The sequence below is a fragment of the Bos mutus genome, chromosome 9, assembly GCF_027580195.1.
Source record: "Bos mutus isolate GX-2022 chromosome 9, NWIPB_WYAK_1.1, whole genome shotgun sequence".
In the NCBI taxonomy this organism is placed as follows: Eukaryota; Metazoa; Chordata; class Mammalia; order Artiodactyla; family Bovidae; genus Bos; species Bos mutus.
In genome coordinates, this window is record NC_091625.1 from 83,936,100 (window position 1) to 83,950,859 (window position 14,760).

General features: G+C 39.7%; 1 protein-coding gene across 2 annotated transcripts in view; it reads left to right on the top strand.

The window, feature by feature from the left end:
* Positions 1-14,760, top strand: part of ADGB (androglobin) — a 190,694-nt gene that overhangs the window by 95,670 nt on the left and 80,264 nt on the right. For both annotated transcript variants that reach the window (XM_070376828.1, XM_070376829.1), the window contains 5 exons: positions 3,689-3,722; positions 5,313-5,496; positions 6,516-6,579; positions 10,914-11,016; positions 13,189-13,330. In XM_070376828.1, coding sequence (XP_070232929.1) covers positions 3,689-3,722; positions 5,313-5,496; positions 6,516-6,579; positions 10,914-11,016; positions 13,189-13,330 — 527 coding nt within the window. The remainder of the gene's footprint in view (positions 1-3,688; positions 3,723-5,312; positions 5,497-6,515; positions 6,580-10,913; positions 11,017-13,188; positions 13,331-14,760) is intronic.

The window sequence follows — 14,760 nt, forward strand, 5'->3', positions numbered from 1 at the left end:
GGAATTAATTATTCACCTGTTTCTTTTTCCACCTTCATCATTACTTCCAGCTGTAATGGAAGAAAGATGATAAGGGATAAAAATATTCATTCTTTAAAAATATTCTAGCTGTGGAAGGATTAGATATTTTTTCTTATACAACTTTATGTACAACTAATTGCTTCATTTTTTTTTTCGCTTGCTTATTTTTTCTATGACACATTAGGAAGCTGTCCCAAACAATTTTTTTTTTTTAAAGAAATGCCATTAAACAAACAGCCTCTGAACACCTTTACCACATGAACACGTGAGATAACTCTATCAATGCCGACTCTTTTCCTGGAGACATCACCCCTGGGATCCTTTGCTCTCTTGCTCTTATTCAAACTGATAGAAACCTGCAATTGTCATCGTGGGACTTTCTCTTCTCTCCTCTGATGGATTTTCTAATTTTTGGAAACTAATCTGTCCTCCTACTTTATACTCTAATTTCAATGGCACGCATCTTCTAATACTCCCTGAGAAAAGATGCATGGAAAGTGAAGATTATGATAGCAAGAAGTTCTTTGTATATTCTTGATGTTAACCTTTTATTACACATACGATTTGCAAATAATTTCTCTCATTCCATAGGCTGCATTTTCACTGTTGATTATCTCTTTTTGAATGACAGAAGATTTTCTACATAGTCCAATTTCTTTTTACTTTTGTTTTCTGTGTTTTTGTTGTCAAATCTAAGAAACCAGTGTCAAATCCAACAAAGCTCTTCACCTATGTTTTCTTTGAAAAGGTTTTTCAGTTTTTCACTTTTTTTTAATCAACTTTACATTCAAACTTTCTGTTGAATTTATTTCACTTTCCTGTTTTTAGATTCTAAGAGCTCTACCTTATTCTTGATGTATTTTTATAGAAGTTTACTATTTGATAAATGACTATCTTAACTTTCTGATAATACTAATTTTTAAAACATCTCCCTATATTATTATTTCTGGTTCCTATGAATCTCTCTTCCCACATCCATTAGTTTCTTTCTTTTATACGGGGCTCTTTCCTCAATTGCCTGGTAGTACTTTGTTATACACATATAAGGAGTTTATGACATTAAAGGGCTGGTGATTAGAAGAAGCTTTAGGGCATGGATAGAGCGTGTCAGCTGGTAGCTTTAATTTGAGATAATTGGGGATAAATGAGCTTCATTTGGGGGTGGGACTGGCTCCAAATATGAGATTCCCTGAGGTTTTCCTCCAGCTCTGTTCAGTTTCATAGGTTAAGGGTTCTCTAATCTCCCTGCTGGGGTGGAATGTGGTGGTAAGGATTGTCATACTCTTATCCACCAGAGCTATTAAAGCCAAGCAACAGAGTTCCTGAGAGTCTCAAAGTTCATCATGTGGATGTTCACTTAATTCCTCTCCTCTCTTTGTAGTAGCCTTTCTTGCTTCCCATACTGTCTGTGATGTGAACCCAGATCTGGAGATTTTTCATTTAATTTCTCCACTTGAATCAAGCTCCAGTGTCCTATTTAGGCTGAAGAAGGATAGATGCTAAATTAGAAGGGATTAGGGAGAAGTGGGGACTTGTCTGTTCCTTATACAGACATTCAACCCACCCCTACATTTTCAGCCTGTATCTCATTTCCTCCTTTTCAGTTCAGTTTAGTCACTCAGATGTGTCCAACTCCTTGTAACCCCATGGACTGCAGCACACCAGGCTTCCCTGTCCATCACCAACTCCTGGAGTTTACTCAAACTCATGTCCTTCAAGTCGGTGATGCCATCCAACCATCTCATCCTCTGTCGTCCCCTTCTCCTCCCGCCCTCGATCTTTCCCAGAATCAGGGTCTTTTCGAATGAGTCAGGTCTTCCCATCAGGTGGCCAAAGTACAGGAGTATTCTCCTTCTCAGATGCCTGCTAATTGTTTCTGGGCTTCTATGGCTTGGATGGGCTTGCTTCTCACTAACACTTCACATTCAATTATCTCTACTCTGTTGTCTTCTCCACCCACTTTACATCATCCAAAATATTGTTAGCATCACCCATCACTCAGTTCAGTTCAGTTCAGTCACTCAGTCGTGTCCAACTCTTGGTGACGCCACGAATTACAGCATGTCAGGCCTCCCTGTCCATCACGAACTCCCAGAGTTCACCCAAACTCACCTCCGTCAAGTCGGTGATGCCATCCAGCCATCTCATCCTCTGTCATACCCTTCTCCTCCTGCCCCCAATCCCTCCCAGCATCAGAGTCTTTTCCAATGAGTCAACTCTTCACATGAGGTGGCCAAAGTACTGGAGTTTCAGCTTTAGCATCATTTCTTCCAAAGAACACCCCAGACCGCTCTCCTTTAGAATGAACTGGTTGGATCTCCTTGCAGTCCAAGGGACTCTCAAGAGTCTTCTCCAACACCACAGTTCAAAAGCATCAATTCTTCTGTGCTCAGCTTTCTTCACAGTCCAACTCTCACATCCATACATGACCACAGGAAAAACCATAGCCTTGACTAAATGGACCTTTGTTGGCATCACTAGTCTGTATAAATTTATACAATTTTATCTTTTAAATTATTTTCATTGTGTTTTAGAAATAGCAGAGTACTACATGTGCATTCAGAGAAGGCAATGGCAACCCACTCCAGTGTTCTTGCCTGGCAGGCTGCTGCTCTATGGGGTCGCACAGAGTTGGACATGACTGACGCGACTTAGCAGCAGCAGCAGCATTTGTATATATTTACAGAGAAAAAAGGCAAAGGCACCCCACTCCACTACTCTTGCCTGGAAAATCCCATGGACAGGAGGAGCCTGGTAGGGTGCAGTCCATGGAGTCTCAAAGAGTCGGATACGACTGAGCGACTTCACTTTCACTTTTCACTTTGATGCATTGGAGAAGGAAATGGCAGCCCACTCCCAGTGTTCTTGCCTGGAGAATCCCAGGGACAGGGGAGCCTGGTGGGCTGCCATTTGTCGGGTTGCACAGAGTCAGACACAACTGAAGTGACTTAGCAGCAGCACATGTGCATTCAGTGTATTTTCCCTGTTAAAAGTTTGAGAAACCATTTTTTATAATTTGAAATAATCCTTTCTAGTTTCTATATGTGTGCTTATTCACTCAGTCGTGTCCAACTCTTACGACCCCATAGACTGTAGCCCACCAGGCTTCTCTGTCCATGGGATTCTCCAGGCAAGAACACTGGAGTGGGTTGCCATCTCCTTCTCCAGGGGATCTTCTGGACCCAGGAATCAAACCCAGGTCTCCCACATTGCAGGCAGATTCTTTATCGACTGAGCTACAAGGGAAGCCCCACTAGTTTCTGTATACTAACCATTAATCATAATCTCATTTTAGTCAATCAGTATAAATTATTGGTGTATAAATTATAAATTATTGGTGCCTCATACCATCTAACATATCTACTCAGGGATATTATTGTTTTAATGTAAATTTTCTTATAAGATTCAAACATGTAATAAGCTCATATAAGCAGTATTTTAATGTCACAAATGTAAACTCTCAGTCAAATTCACATCTTTTGGATTTTAAGGTTGAAAACAAATTCCATTTTGCTGTATGTTTTTTAGTAAGGATTTAGAGAAATTTCGATTTGTCCAGTGTTTAGAAGACTGTATGAACCCTTTTAAAAACCGTGGTGCTTTAGAGAGCAGTCATGTTTTGTTGAATTTATAAATGATTTCTCAATGTGTTCCTTTCAATTCACAGGGAAATGTTGCTTCACAACCTGTACTCGGAAAAGGTAAATCAATAATCTTCTCATGACTTTTTTCTCAGATATCAAAATACAAAGGGATCTCTGCTTTCTGACAGCTTCTTGCTCTCCCTTCTCCTGTTCTCAGCACCCCTCCCCTCACCCCAGGGTCTCCTCTGATGTGTAGAGTCTAATCTGCTCCCAGCTAGAAAAATCAGATAATCACACTTGTTAAATTCAAGCTTAAAGTCAAAATGAAAGACAATCTGATTAAAGCCCCATGAGTCATGCTCATGTGTTTTAATGCATGCACATTAGGATCAAAGCACTAAAACCACTGCAAATTCCTCAGTTCCTAATGACTTGTGGGTGTAAAAGTGTTAGTTGCTCAATCATGTCTGACTCTGTGACCCCTTGGAATGGACTTGTATGCTTGGTCTTGCCTGACTCTGTGTGACCCCACGGAGTGCCACCAGGCTCCTCTGTCCATGGGACTCTACAGGCAAGATTACTGGAGTGGGTTGCCATTCCCTTCTCCAGGAGATCTTCCCAACCCAAGGCTCAAATCCAAAAACAGTGTAGTGTGGCACGTGTATATATAACATTGTGGTTCCAGAAAGTATACGGGAAATTTATGGCCTTGATAAACATAAAATAAGATTGCAAAATCACTGACTGTGGAGATCAGTTGTCTTATAGAAAGACGTCAGTCACCGTAGATCTTTCAAGTTTTTGTTTCTTCTTCTATTGTCTGGGCCATCCCATCTCTTAATGTCAGTTTATAGCAGATTTTACATGCATTGTTCAGTTGCTAAGTCGGGTCTGACTCTTTGTGCCCCCGTGAATTGTAGCATGCCAGGCTTCCCTATCCTTTGTTATCTCCCTGAGTTTGCTCAAACTCATGTCCATTCACTCAGTGATGCCACCCAACCATCTCATTCTCTGTTGTCCCCTCAATTGCCCTCAATCTTTCCCAGCATCAGGGTCTTTTCTGGTGAGTCATCTCTTCACATCAGGTGGCCAGTGTTTTGGAGCTTCAGCTTCAGCATCAGTCCTTCCAGTGAATATTCAGGGTTGACTTCCTTTAGGAGTGACTGGTTTGATCATACATAAAGCATAAAGCAGCTAAATTCGGTTATAACTTTACAATCTCTAAAGAATGTGTGCACAAATTTACAAAAGTGTTTTCAGATTTTCTGGACACTCTGCATACAAGGTAGGGTTAAATTCTTCTGAGCGTATGAAAATGGGTCTCTGCATGCTATGCTATGCTAAGTCACTTCAGTCGTGTCCGACTCAGTGCGACCCCATAGATGGCAGCCCACCAGGCTCTGCTGTCCCTGGGATTCTCCAGGCAAGAACACTGGAGTGGGTTGCCATTTCCTTCTCCAATGCATGAAAGTGAAAAGTGAAAGTGAAGTCACTCAGTTGTGTCTGACTCTTAGCGACCCCATGGACTGCAGCCTCTGCATGGACCTCTACAAATCTGAGGTCTTCGTGGAAATGACTATCTCAGGAAATATTTTCTCAAAAACAGACTTCAGTATGTGAGCTCCCCTCTACTGTTTTCCATACCTTAATAACTTAGTATTTAACACCCTAGATGTGTTCGATACTGTTGTCTTCTGCTCTGCACAGATGAACTAGCAGACTATGGAGTCAATGACACAGTCCATCCAGCTGAGGGAATCAGTTTGGAAAAAGATTTGGTCAGCCAGACAACAGCAACACAGGAAAAATCACAGGAGGAACTCACAACAATAAATAACGGTGTTTCTAAAGAAATATGGTTGGATTTTGAAGACTTCTGTGTATGCTTTCAGTAAGTATAAATTTTATGCGTGTGTGTAATATAATGGATATATAAGCCTTTGATTTTTAGCTTTCATTTAAAAGAGTTAAGCCAGTGTTAGTCTGGTGTTGATCTAATAGTAAACAAAAATATTAGAAGGAAATATGGATGAGTTGATTGTCCACATGAAGCATGAGTAGCCAAACCAGTCTCAGGCCAATTTCAGCCTCTTCTCAAAGACTTATTTTTTGTTTAAGTTTATTCACTGAGAGAAATCATTTGTGTCCCTGTCAGGCAACTAATTCAATACAGTTATTATTTTTTCCCAGCTTTATTTATGTACAATTGATAGATAAAATTATAAATACTTAGTATGCATGGAGGGTGGATGAGTTGGGAGATTAAGACTGACGTATATACACTACCATATGTGAAATAGATTTGGGAACCTGCTATATAGTATAGGGAGCTTAGCTGAGTTCTCTGTGGTGACCTAGAGGGGTGGAGTGGGAGGGAGGCTCCAGAGGGAGGGGATATATGTACATGTATAGCTGTTTCACTTCATTGTAATAGCAGAAACTAACACCACTTTGTAAAGCAATTATACACACACACACACAAATGTGTACATGGTGATGAATTAAAACACATACATATTGTGAAAGATCCCCCCATCCATTTAATTAACACATCTATCACCTCATATGTTTACCTTTTTATTTTGTGTGAGAACATTTAAGTTCTGTTCTTTGAGCACATTTTAATTATACAATGTAGTCTTATCAACAATACTCACCATGTTTCATGTTAGATCTTCAAACCTTATTCATCTTGTAACAGAAAGTTTGTAGTCTTTTTACCAATCTCTTCTTGTTTTGCCCACCCCCAGCCCTGGCAACCATGTTTTCCCTCTCTGAGTTGTTATTATATCTTGTAGCTTTCATCTATCTTTATCTGTTTTGCCTATAATTATTCATGTCTGAGAAACTTAATATGTAGTACTAGTCTGTTGCATATAATGACAATAATCTGTTATAAATGTTTTTCAGGACTATATATATTTTCCACAAACCAAGTTCATATTGCCTTAACTTTCAAAAATCAGAATTCAAGGTAAATACATTATGATATCTTCTCTTTCACTTCTTAAATTTTTGATGGAATCATGCTAGTGAAAAACACTTTCAAATTTATCAAGCATTTCTAAACTTCTAATATAATTGTATTTTAAAAATTGTTAGGGTCTTCTACCAATCGCTCACCCAGACAATACGCAAAATTCTGCTACCTGGTATTTCCAAGTGTGATCCATCTGATTATGTTGCAGCAGTTCAACCCTGAGATGCATTATTTTATAAATTCACACTAAGGAAATTTTGACTTATAAATAAGGGGAGGAAAAGTACAAAAAATTCACTATTCATGCTTGCATGCTAGGTCGTTTCAGTTGCCTCCAACTCTTTGTAACGCTATGGACTGTAGCCCAACAGGCTCCTCTCTCTAAGGCATTCTCCAAAAGAATACTGGAATGGATTGCCAACCCTCCTCCAAGGGATCTTCACAACCCAGGGATCAAACCCACATCTCATATGTCTTCTGCTAATTAATGTTCACTAACTTGCACACAATTCCTAAAACATAAGCACATTTTCACTATCATTTTTGCTATATCAGCCCACATTCTTCCCTCTGCTTGAAATTAATTCACGTTAGTCCTTCCCACTGCTTGAATTTCATTCCCCTTCCTCTGGCCAATGTCTACAAGTCCCTCAGAACAGCACGGATGCCGTGAGACCTCCTTCCCTGGCCATAGAGTCTGAGTCAAGTATGCTCACTCCATGCATTCTGTGTGATTGTCCACACTCAAACACTTTTCTCCCTCCATCCTGACTGTATGGTCATTCCTCTGTGTTCCTCCACCTACCTATCCACTTCATGTCAACATCTTAAGGAGAACTCTGTCCTTTTCTTGACTGTTGCGATACAGGCCCTGGCATGAAGTAGAAACTTGGTTTTTTTAAAAAAAATTGTTGAATGAATTAATGAACAAGTCTCACATTGGGTAGAATTTTGGAGAAGATGATGAAATGTATCCTGGGAAACTAAATTACACTGAAACATGCTTGTTGCTTGTATGGGGCCATGCAGCCCCCAGTGATAACTCCACATCTCGCTGAGCTAATGCAGAGTTGGAGGAAGTAAGGAGGCTTGGGGATGACTTCTCCCTTTGCACTTGTACTAGATGAAAATGCAGACAGAGAAACCTTTTTGAGCATCCCTCAAGAGGTACTTTGTAGCTGGTTGCCAGCTCTGAAAGTACGAACCAGCTCGGTACTAGTGACTGGGGCTGGCAGAATGACTGACCTGGCTCGGTAGTCTGTCTACAAAAAATACCCAGAGGAATGCTTTGACTTTATGAAGATAAAAAAGCAAACAAAGCAAAGGCAAACCAACAAAACCCAAACTGTTGAGACTTGCAGAACCCAGTGTGTGGTATGATATTTATTTACCATTTACAGTTAATTAAGGAATGTCATCATATTCAAATTACTAGCAACAATTAAACGATAGTCATTTATAGGTGCTCCCTCTGTTCCCAGCCTTGAACTAGGTTCTTTTTTGCATCAACTCTTCAAGGCAAACCCAATGAAAAGACTATTATTATTATCGATTTTCAGGTTAGGAAACTGAGGCAGACCAAGTTTGGGGGTAAAATGCCCAAGACCACCAAACTAGTAAGAGGCACAAACATCAGGCACAAAAACCAGATTTGTCCTCAGTGAAGCCTGTGCCTTTCTCACTAGTGCACCTTTGGAGGAAGCAGATCCATGGCTCTGGAGCCAGACTGCCTGGTTTTGAATGCAGATTTCACTTGGGATAGGACTCTTTGCCTCAGTTTACTTTTTTATACAATGACAGTGAGAACCTACATCAGAGTTGAGAAAGGAATGAGAGAATTTGTGTAAAACACTTAGAAGAATGCCTAATACTTAGTAAGTGAAAATAAATGCTGGCTGTCATTATTATTACCAAGAGCATTTGGCACATGAGTTTTTGTTATACATTGCCACCCTAATATATATATGTGTGTGTGTGTGTGTGTGTGTGTGTGTTTGGACATTTTTATGAAGTGATGGTAAATACAGAATTTTATTTCCCTTTTAAAGTTCCAGCTTGGCAAAATAAAATGACAGCATCCATTATGAGTCCCTTCATCCCCCTGAATTTTTTTTTAACATCAATGGTCTGAGAAAATGATGGATGTTGTTAGAGGATGTTGTTAGTACCCCAAATTAACAGCCTTTAGTTTGGCCTGCCCGTGGTCTGAGGCTAGGCAGTCCTGATTTAGGGGCTTCCCTGGTGGCTCAGATGGTAAAGAATCTGCCTGCAAAGCAGGAGACCCGGGTTCGATACCTGAGTAGGAAAGATCCTCTGGAGAAGGGCATGGCAATCCACTCCAGTATTCTTGCCTGGAGAACCCCACACACAGAGGAGCCTGGTAGGCTACAGTTCATGAGGTTTCAAAGAGTCAGACACGACTGAGCAACTAACGCTTTCACTTTAGTCCTGATTTTAGTGGCCACAGGCACTGCCTGCTGAACTGGGAACACGGAGTCTGAGGCTTGTCCTGTGCACATCCCTTAGCTGTCCCCATGGGTGATGTCATGGGAATTGGCAGCGGGTTTGCAAAGATGTCTCATGCCTGCACCAGGGCAGATTCCCTTCATATGGCCTCTAGGGCCACCTCATCTTCAAATTCTCAGACAATTTAAAATGATGGCAAATGAGTTATAGGTAGAGCCTCCTCCTTGCTCACACAGGCTACACTGGCAAATCCAAGGTCCTTCACAGTTTTAGACAGGGAGTATTTGAAACAACTGCTTCTATTACCAACATGTTGCAGACCAAAGAAAACAAAAGAAAACTAAAATAAAGTGTCAAATGCTAACTATTGGAAAACTTTGAGTGATGCAATCATTTTAAATAGTTACATTGCATCAAACATTTCTAGAAATCTTATTATCCTTGATTACTAAGGATTTCTTTTTCACAATATAACTTGTTGTGTTTTTTTTTTTTTTGCATTTCAACTTGTTATTTAAATATTGTAAAATAATATAGAAAGCCTTTAAAGTATAATGACAATTAAATTAACACATTTAACATACACCATCAGTCAAAATTATGTTGAAGCACTGGGACATTGAAGTGCAGTAATAGCACAATAATTGAAAGACCAACATTGGAGTTAGGTATTAGTAGATAGACAGACTTACTTTTGAATCTCAGCTGTGCTACTTGCAAGCTCTGTGACCTTTGACGAATTACTTACCCTCTCTGTATTTCAGTTTCTTCATCCATAATTATAGATATTAATAGCACCCACCTAAGATGGATTGAAATCATATTCATGTAATCCTTATGCTCCTGTCCACTAAGAGATACTCCAGTTGTGCTCAGTACTTTCTTGCATGCCCCAAGCACAAATCCAGTTTGGTTCTGAAGTGGGTATCCTTTCCCTTCTCCAGGGGATCTTCCCAACCCAGAACAAACCCACATCTTCCACATTGCAGGCAGATTCTTTATCAGCTGAGCCACAAGGGAAGCCCCCAGTTTGGTTCATCAGCATGCAATAGGTATAGTTCTGAAGACCTTGTAGAATGAAGGAGTAATAGCAAAAACACCAAGTAGCATGTGCTTAGTCACTCAGTTGTGTGTAACTACTTGTGACCCCCAAGGATTGTAGCCAGGCTCCTCTATCCATAGGATTCTCTAGGCAAGAATACTGGAGTGGGTTGCCATGGCCTTCTTCGGGGGATCTTCCCAACTATTGGATTGAACCCAGGTCTCCCTCATTGCAGGCAGATTCTTTACCATCTGAGCCAACAGGGAAGCCCAAGTAGCTTACCTTAATACATTTCTATTCTCTCCCTGTTTACTTATCAGGGACCTATTTTCTGAGCACTGCTCAGCTGTGGGCTCAATTTCTTCCTCTATTGTCATTTCTGGAACAAACATACCCCCTTTGTTTACTCACAGAGGAGAACTTTGGCTCTCTCTGATATGGTGGCCAGTCTCAGTCTCTGCAGACACGGTTTCCATGGACTGCTGCCAGCATGCACCAGTGTGATTTTCTTTCTTTCATTAAATCTGTAAAGTACTTGTTGTGGTATATGCAGCTGCTGCTGCTGCTAAGTCGCTTCAGTCGTGTCCGACTCTGTGCGACCCCATAGACGGCAGCTCACCAGGCTCCTCCATCTCTGAGATTCTCCAGGCAAGAACACTGGAGTGGGTTGCCATTTCCTTCTCCAATGCATGAAAGTGAAAAGTACTTGTTGTGATGTCTAGAACACACTAAATGCTCTATGAAGGTCAGGTATTAGAATTGGGAAATACTACCACTAACAGGCTGATATGAAATGCAACAATTAGTCTATTTCTTGCAGTTTTCAGATGAACGTGTGTCCTATCACCTATTCGTCGACAGTTTAAAGCCCATTGAACTGCTGATCTGCCTTTCTGCATTGGTACGCTGGGGAGAATCTGGAGGTAAGAGGGCCATGAGAAAATTACAGTCTGAAAGCCCAGCTCACTTTCTATTCAGGGGAAATGTATACTGCAAGTTTTAGACACCGAATGAAGGAACTTATTTCCTCTCTAGACCTCCTAAGATCTTCCTGCTCCTCTGACATCAAGGAGTAAGCTCACTCTTGCCACCCATCTCTCTCTTTGTTCTGGTCATATGATCACCTCTTTAGCACACCTAGTCCCTCTATTTCTCTTTCCCCTTATACATGGCATCATTCTTGATTCTTTCAAAATCTATTTAAAATCACAAGCTCTTTCTTTGATTTGACTCTTCCAAAGGCCTTTATCTCCATCCCACCCTGGGCGCCTACTATCATGGTTTTATTTAGATTTTATGTACCAATAACTGTATTATCTCAATCAATCTTAAGCTCTCTGACCACCACACCTGAAGCTCCAGCTCACTGTCTCTAGAATTCTACCCCTACAATTCTTGGACTGAATGGGGACCACCATTCATCAACCTTACAACTTTTTCTGTGTCCACCCTCATTAGATCCTTATTTCTTTGAGTCCCAACACAGTTTCCATGGCCCATCATTGTATTTATTGACGTTTCTTCACAGGTGCCCTCAACACAAGTACTTTCTTACCCTCTCAAGTTATGTTCCTGACAAAACCCTAATACTGGTTGAAAATATCTCTGTTCCTGACCTGAGGTTGCATCAGAGCAGCCGAGTGTAACTGAAGAAAACAATTCCTACTACCTAGCCCCATTTTAAATTGACGACCACAAACCTCAAAAAGAACAAACAAACAAATGGCCTAAGCACTGTCAGCATTCCCCAAGTTCATTCATTCTCCACACTTTCCTTCTTATGGATGATTATTGCAAACCTGCAGATCTCTCTCCATCTTCAAATCTCCAATTCCCACTCTTATCCTTCTTCCTTTCCAGGTGATGACCTTGCTACTATTTTCACTGAAGAGATAGAAGAGATCAGAAATGACCCACTCATCTCCTCATATTGAACTCTCTGAAGCTCTAGTCACCTTTCCTTCCTATTCTAACAGATAGACTGTTCCTTTTCTTCTCTAAGGCCGTTAGATTTCTTTCTTCTTTGAACACATGCACATATGCACAAAACAGTATTCTTTGATTGACTTGTTTTACTAAAGCATTTATATGTAACTCAAATGAACAGCTCTGACCCTGTACAGGTATACATATTTTCTGCATGCTTAATATTGAATTTCTTGCCTACCTTGATGGCAGAGACTATGGTTTTCCTACTAAGATATACCCAATGTTTTAAGTGGTATCAGATGTGTAGCAGGTAGGCAATAAATATTTGTTGAATACACTTTCCAGACTTCAGCAGTGTGAGTTTAGTATATCTACCTAACCAACAGTTCCTAAGCTGCACCACATCCTAGAACTTTGAAACTCCAAATGCAAGGAAGTGTTTCAGATCACGTGGTGGCCTGTAACATTAGCTTGAGGGTTAGCTGCAAAACAAGGTAAGAAGTATTTTGCCCTCAGCTACCAATGAAGAATAATATTTTCTACCCATTTTCAGATTTTAAAAAAGTTAATTAGATTGCTTTAGTTAATTTACAAAATACAATTAAATTTAAAATGTTAATTTAATTGAAATGAAAGTTTTGTTAATTATGTTATTTCTCCACACACTTAAAGCTAAGAATCAAAGGTAAAAAACTTAGATAAAATGTAGCATATTTTGCCCTTGTTTTGACACTTTCTTAGGAAAATCTCTCATTTCCCCAGAAGTAGTAATTTTCCTCCTTTAAAATTGCATATCCAGCAGGATATTGTGATTCCTGCTCTACATAAGAAAAGTAGTGGTATACTACAATGAAATATCCCTGGCTGACCTCTGTTTTCCTAACTTTTCCATTTCTGGTTTCCTCAGCTGGGGGAATGACTACGAGGAGAAAAGTAGGAATAGGACCAGAGGTCTTTCTTCCTCTCGAGTATTATTTCCCGTAACTATTTACCCAGCATAATTTCTAATGTTTTATGAGCATTTTCAGAATATGTCTAATTGTTGGTTGTTGTTAATATCATTATAATTATATTATTAATGTCATATTGATAAAAAAGCAGTACTAGTGATGGCCAACAATCAAATTTTATATATATATATATAATTTTTTTAACTTTTCCTAAAGCTTTAACAAAGAACAGCCCTCCCATAGAGCCTGGACTACTTACAGTTGAGACAGTTTCTTGGAAATCTCTGAGGCCACGTGATCTTGTTGTGACAATTCACACCTATGCTACCAAGGCTACAGTGGTTCGCCTGCCTGTTGGGTATGCAGTGACTTTATTTTTCCCATACTAAGTATTATTTGAAGACTTGTAAACTTTTGACTACTAGATAATGAAACAATATGGAATCTAATACGTTGTTTCCTACAGTGATTTCACAAAGTATAGGTCTATCATCATGATTCTTGAGAAAAATAATTCTGGGAACGAATAAACTGGAGAAATGCTGTATCTTTTGGAAGATGTGTAATTGTCAAAGAATCTGAAACGTGTTTAGTAAAGAGTACATTTTAAACGTGTTTAACCCAGTATTTCCTAAAATTAATTTATTAAAATGATCTTTTTGTTTTATTATGCCATAGTTCTTAATAAGGACCATGATTTTATTTAAAAACAGGCTGAAAAATAGCATTTTTTCTATAAATCTATAGTTTTACCTGTAGTTATTTTTAATTTTACCTGTAGTTTTATTTTAAGTTAAGATACAATTGGTTAAACACATCACATTTTCCATTTTAAAGAAAAGATATATAGTTGAAAAGTTTTCATGATTTTTGATAAGTTCAAAATATTACCTCATATTTCAGATAAGATAAATATTTTGCTGAATTTCCCAAGATCAATCATGATATTCTATGTGATTAATGAAAATTTATGGCTCTTATTCAAAAAGCAAAACCCAAGCAACAAGATAAAGTGCTAAAATAATCTATGGCAAGCATCTAATATTCCTAGAGGAATAATGAATTTTAAAAATACTATATTTTTCACATCTCCCCTAAAAACTCTAGTATGGAAAGATTCTTCCAGAGATCATTATTCTGTCTGAGTGCTCATTCATCAAGATGACCAAGGATGAGGAACTGATAAAGAATCTACTTTTATCTGGGCTTCCCTGGTGGCTCAGACAGTAAAGAATCAGCCTGCAATGCAGGAGACCTGGGTCCAATCTCTGGGTCAGGAAGATCCCCTGGAGAAGGGAATGGCAAACCACTCCAGTATTCATGCCTGGAGAATTCCATGGACAGAGGAGCCTGGCCGACTACCCTACAGTCCATGGGGTCACAAAGAGTAGGATACAACTGAGCAGCTAAACACTTTCACAATTTACTACTTCTATCTACATTTCCCCCCAAAAGGACCTAAGCAGCCACCACGAAGCTTTAAGACATGCTCTCAGTCCTCTCCATGGTGCTACAACCTGGTAGGAGAGACATAAGTAACATACATGAAGCTATGCATTTGTGAGAAAATGACTATGAAATCTACAATGCACTTGGCCAATGTGAATTATTACTGTTGTGAGGTGAAAATCAGGACCAGTCTTTTGCAATATGTCTGCAGTGCATGGGCGGAGAAGGCAATGGCACCCCACTCCAGTTCTCTTGCCTGGAAAAATCCCATGGACGGAGGAGCCTGGTGGGCTGCAGTCCATGGGGTCACTAGGAGTCAGACATGACTGAGGGACTTCA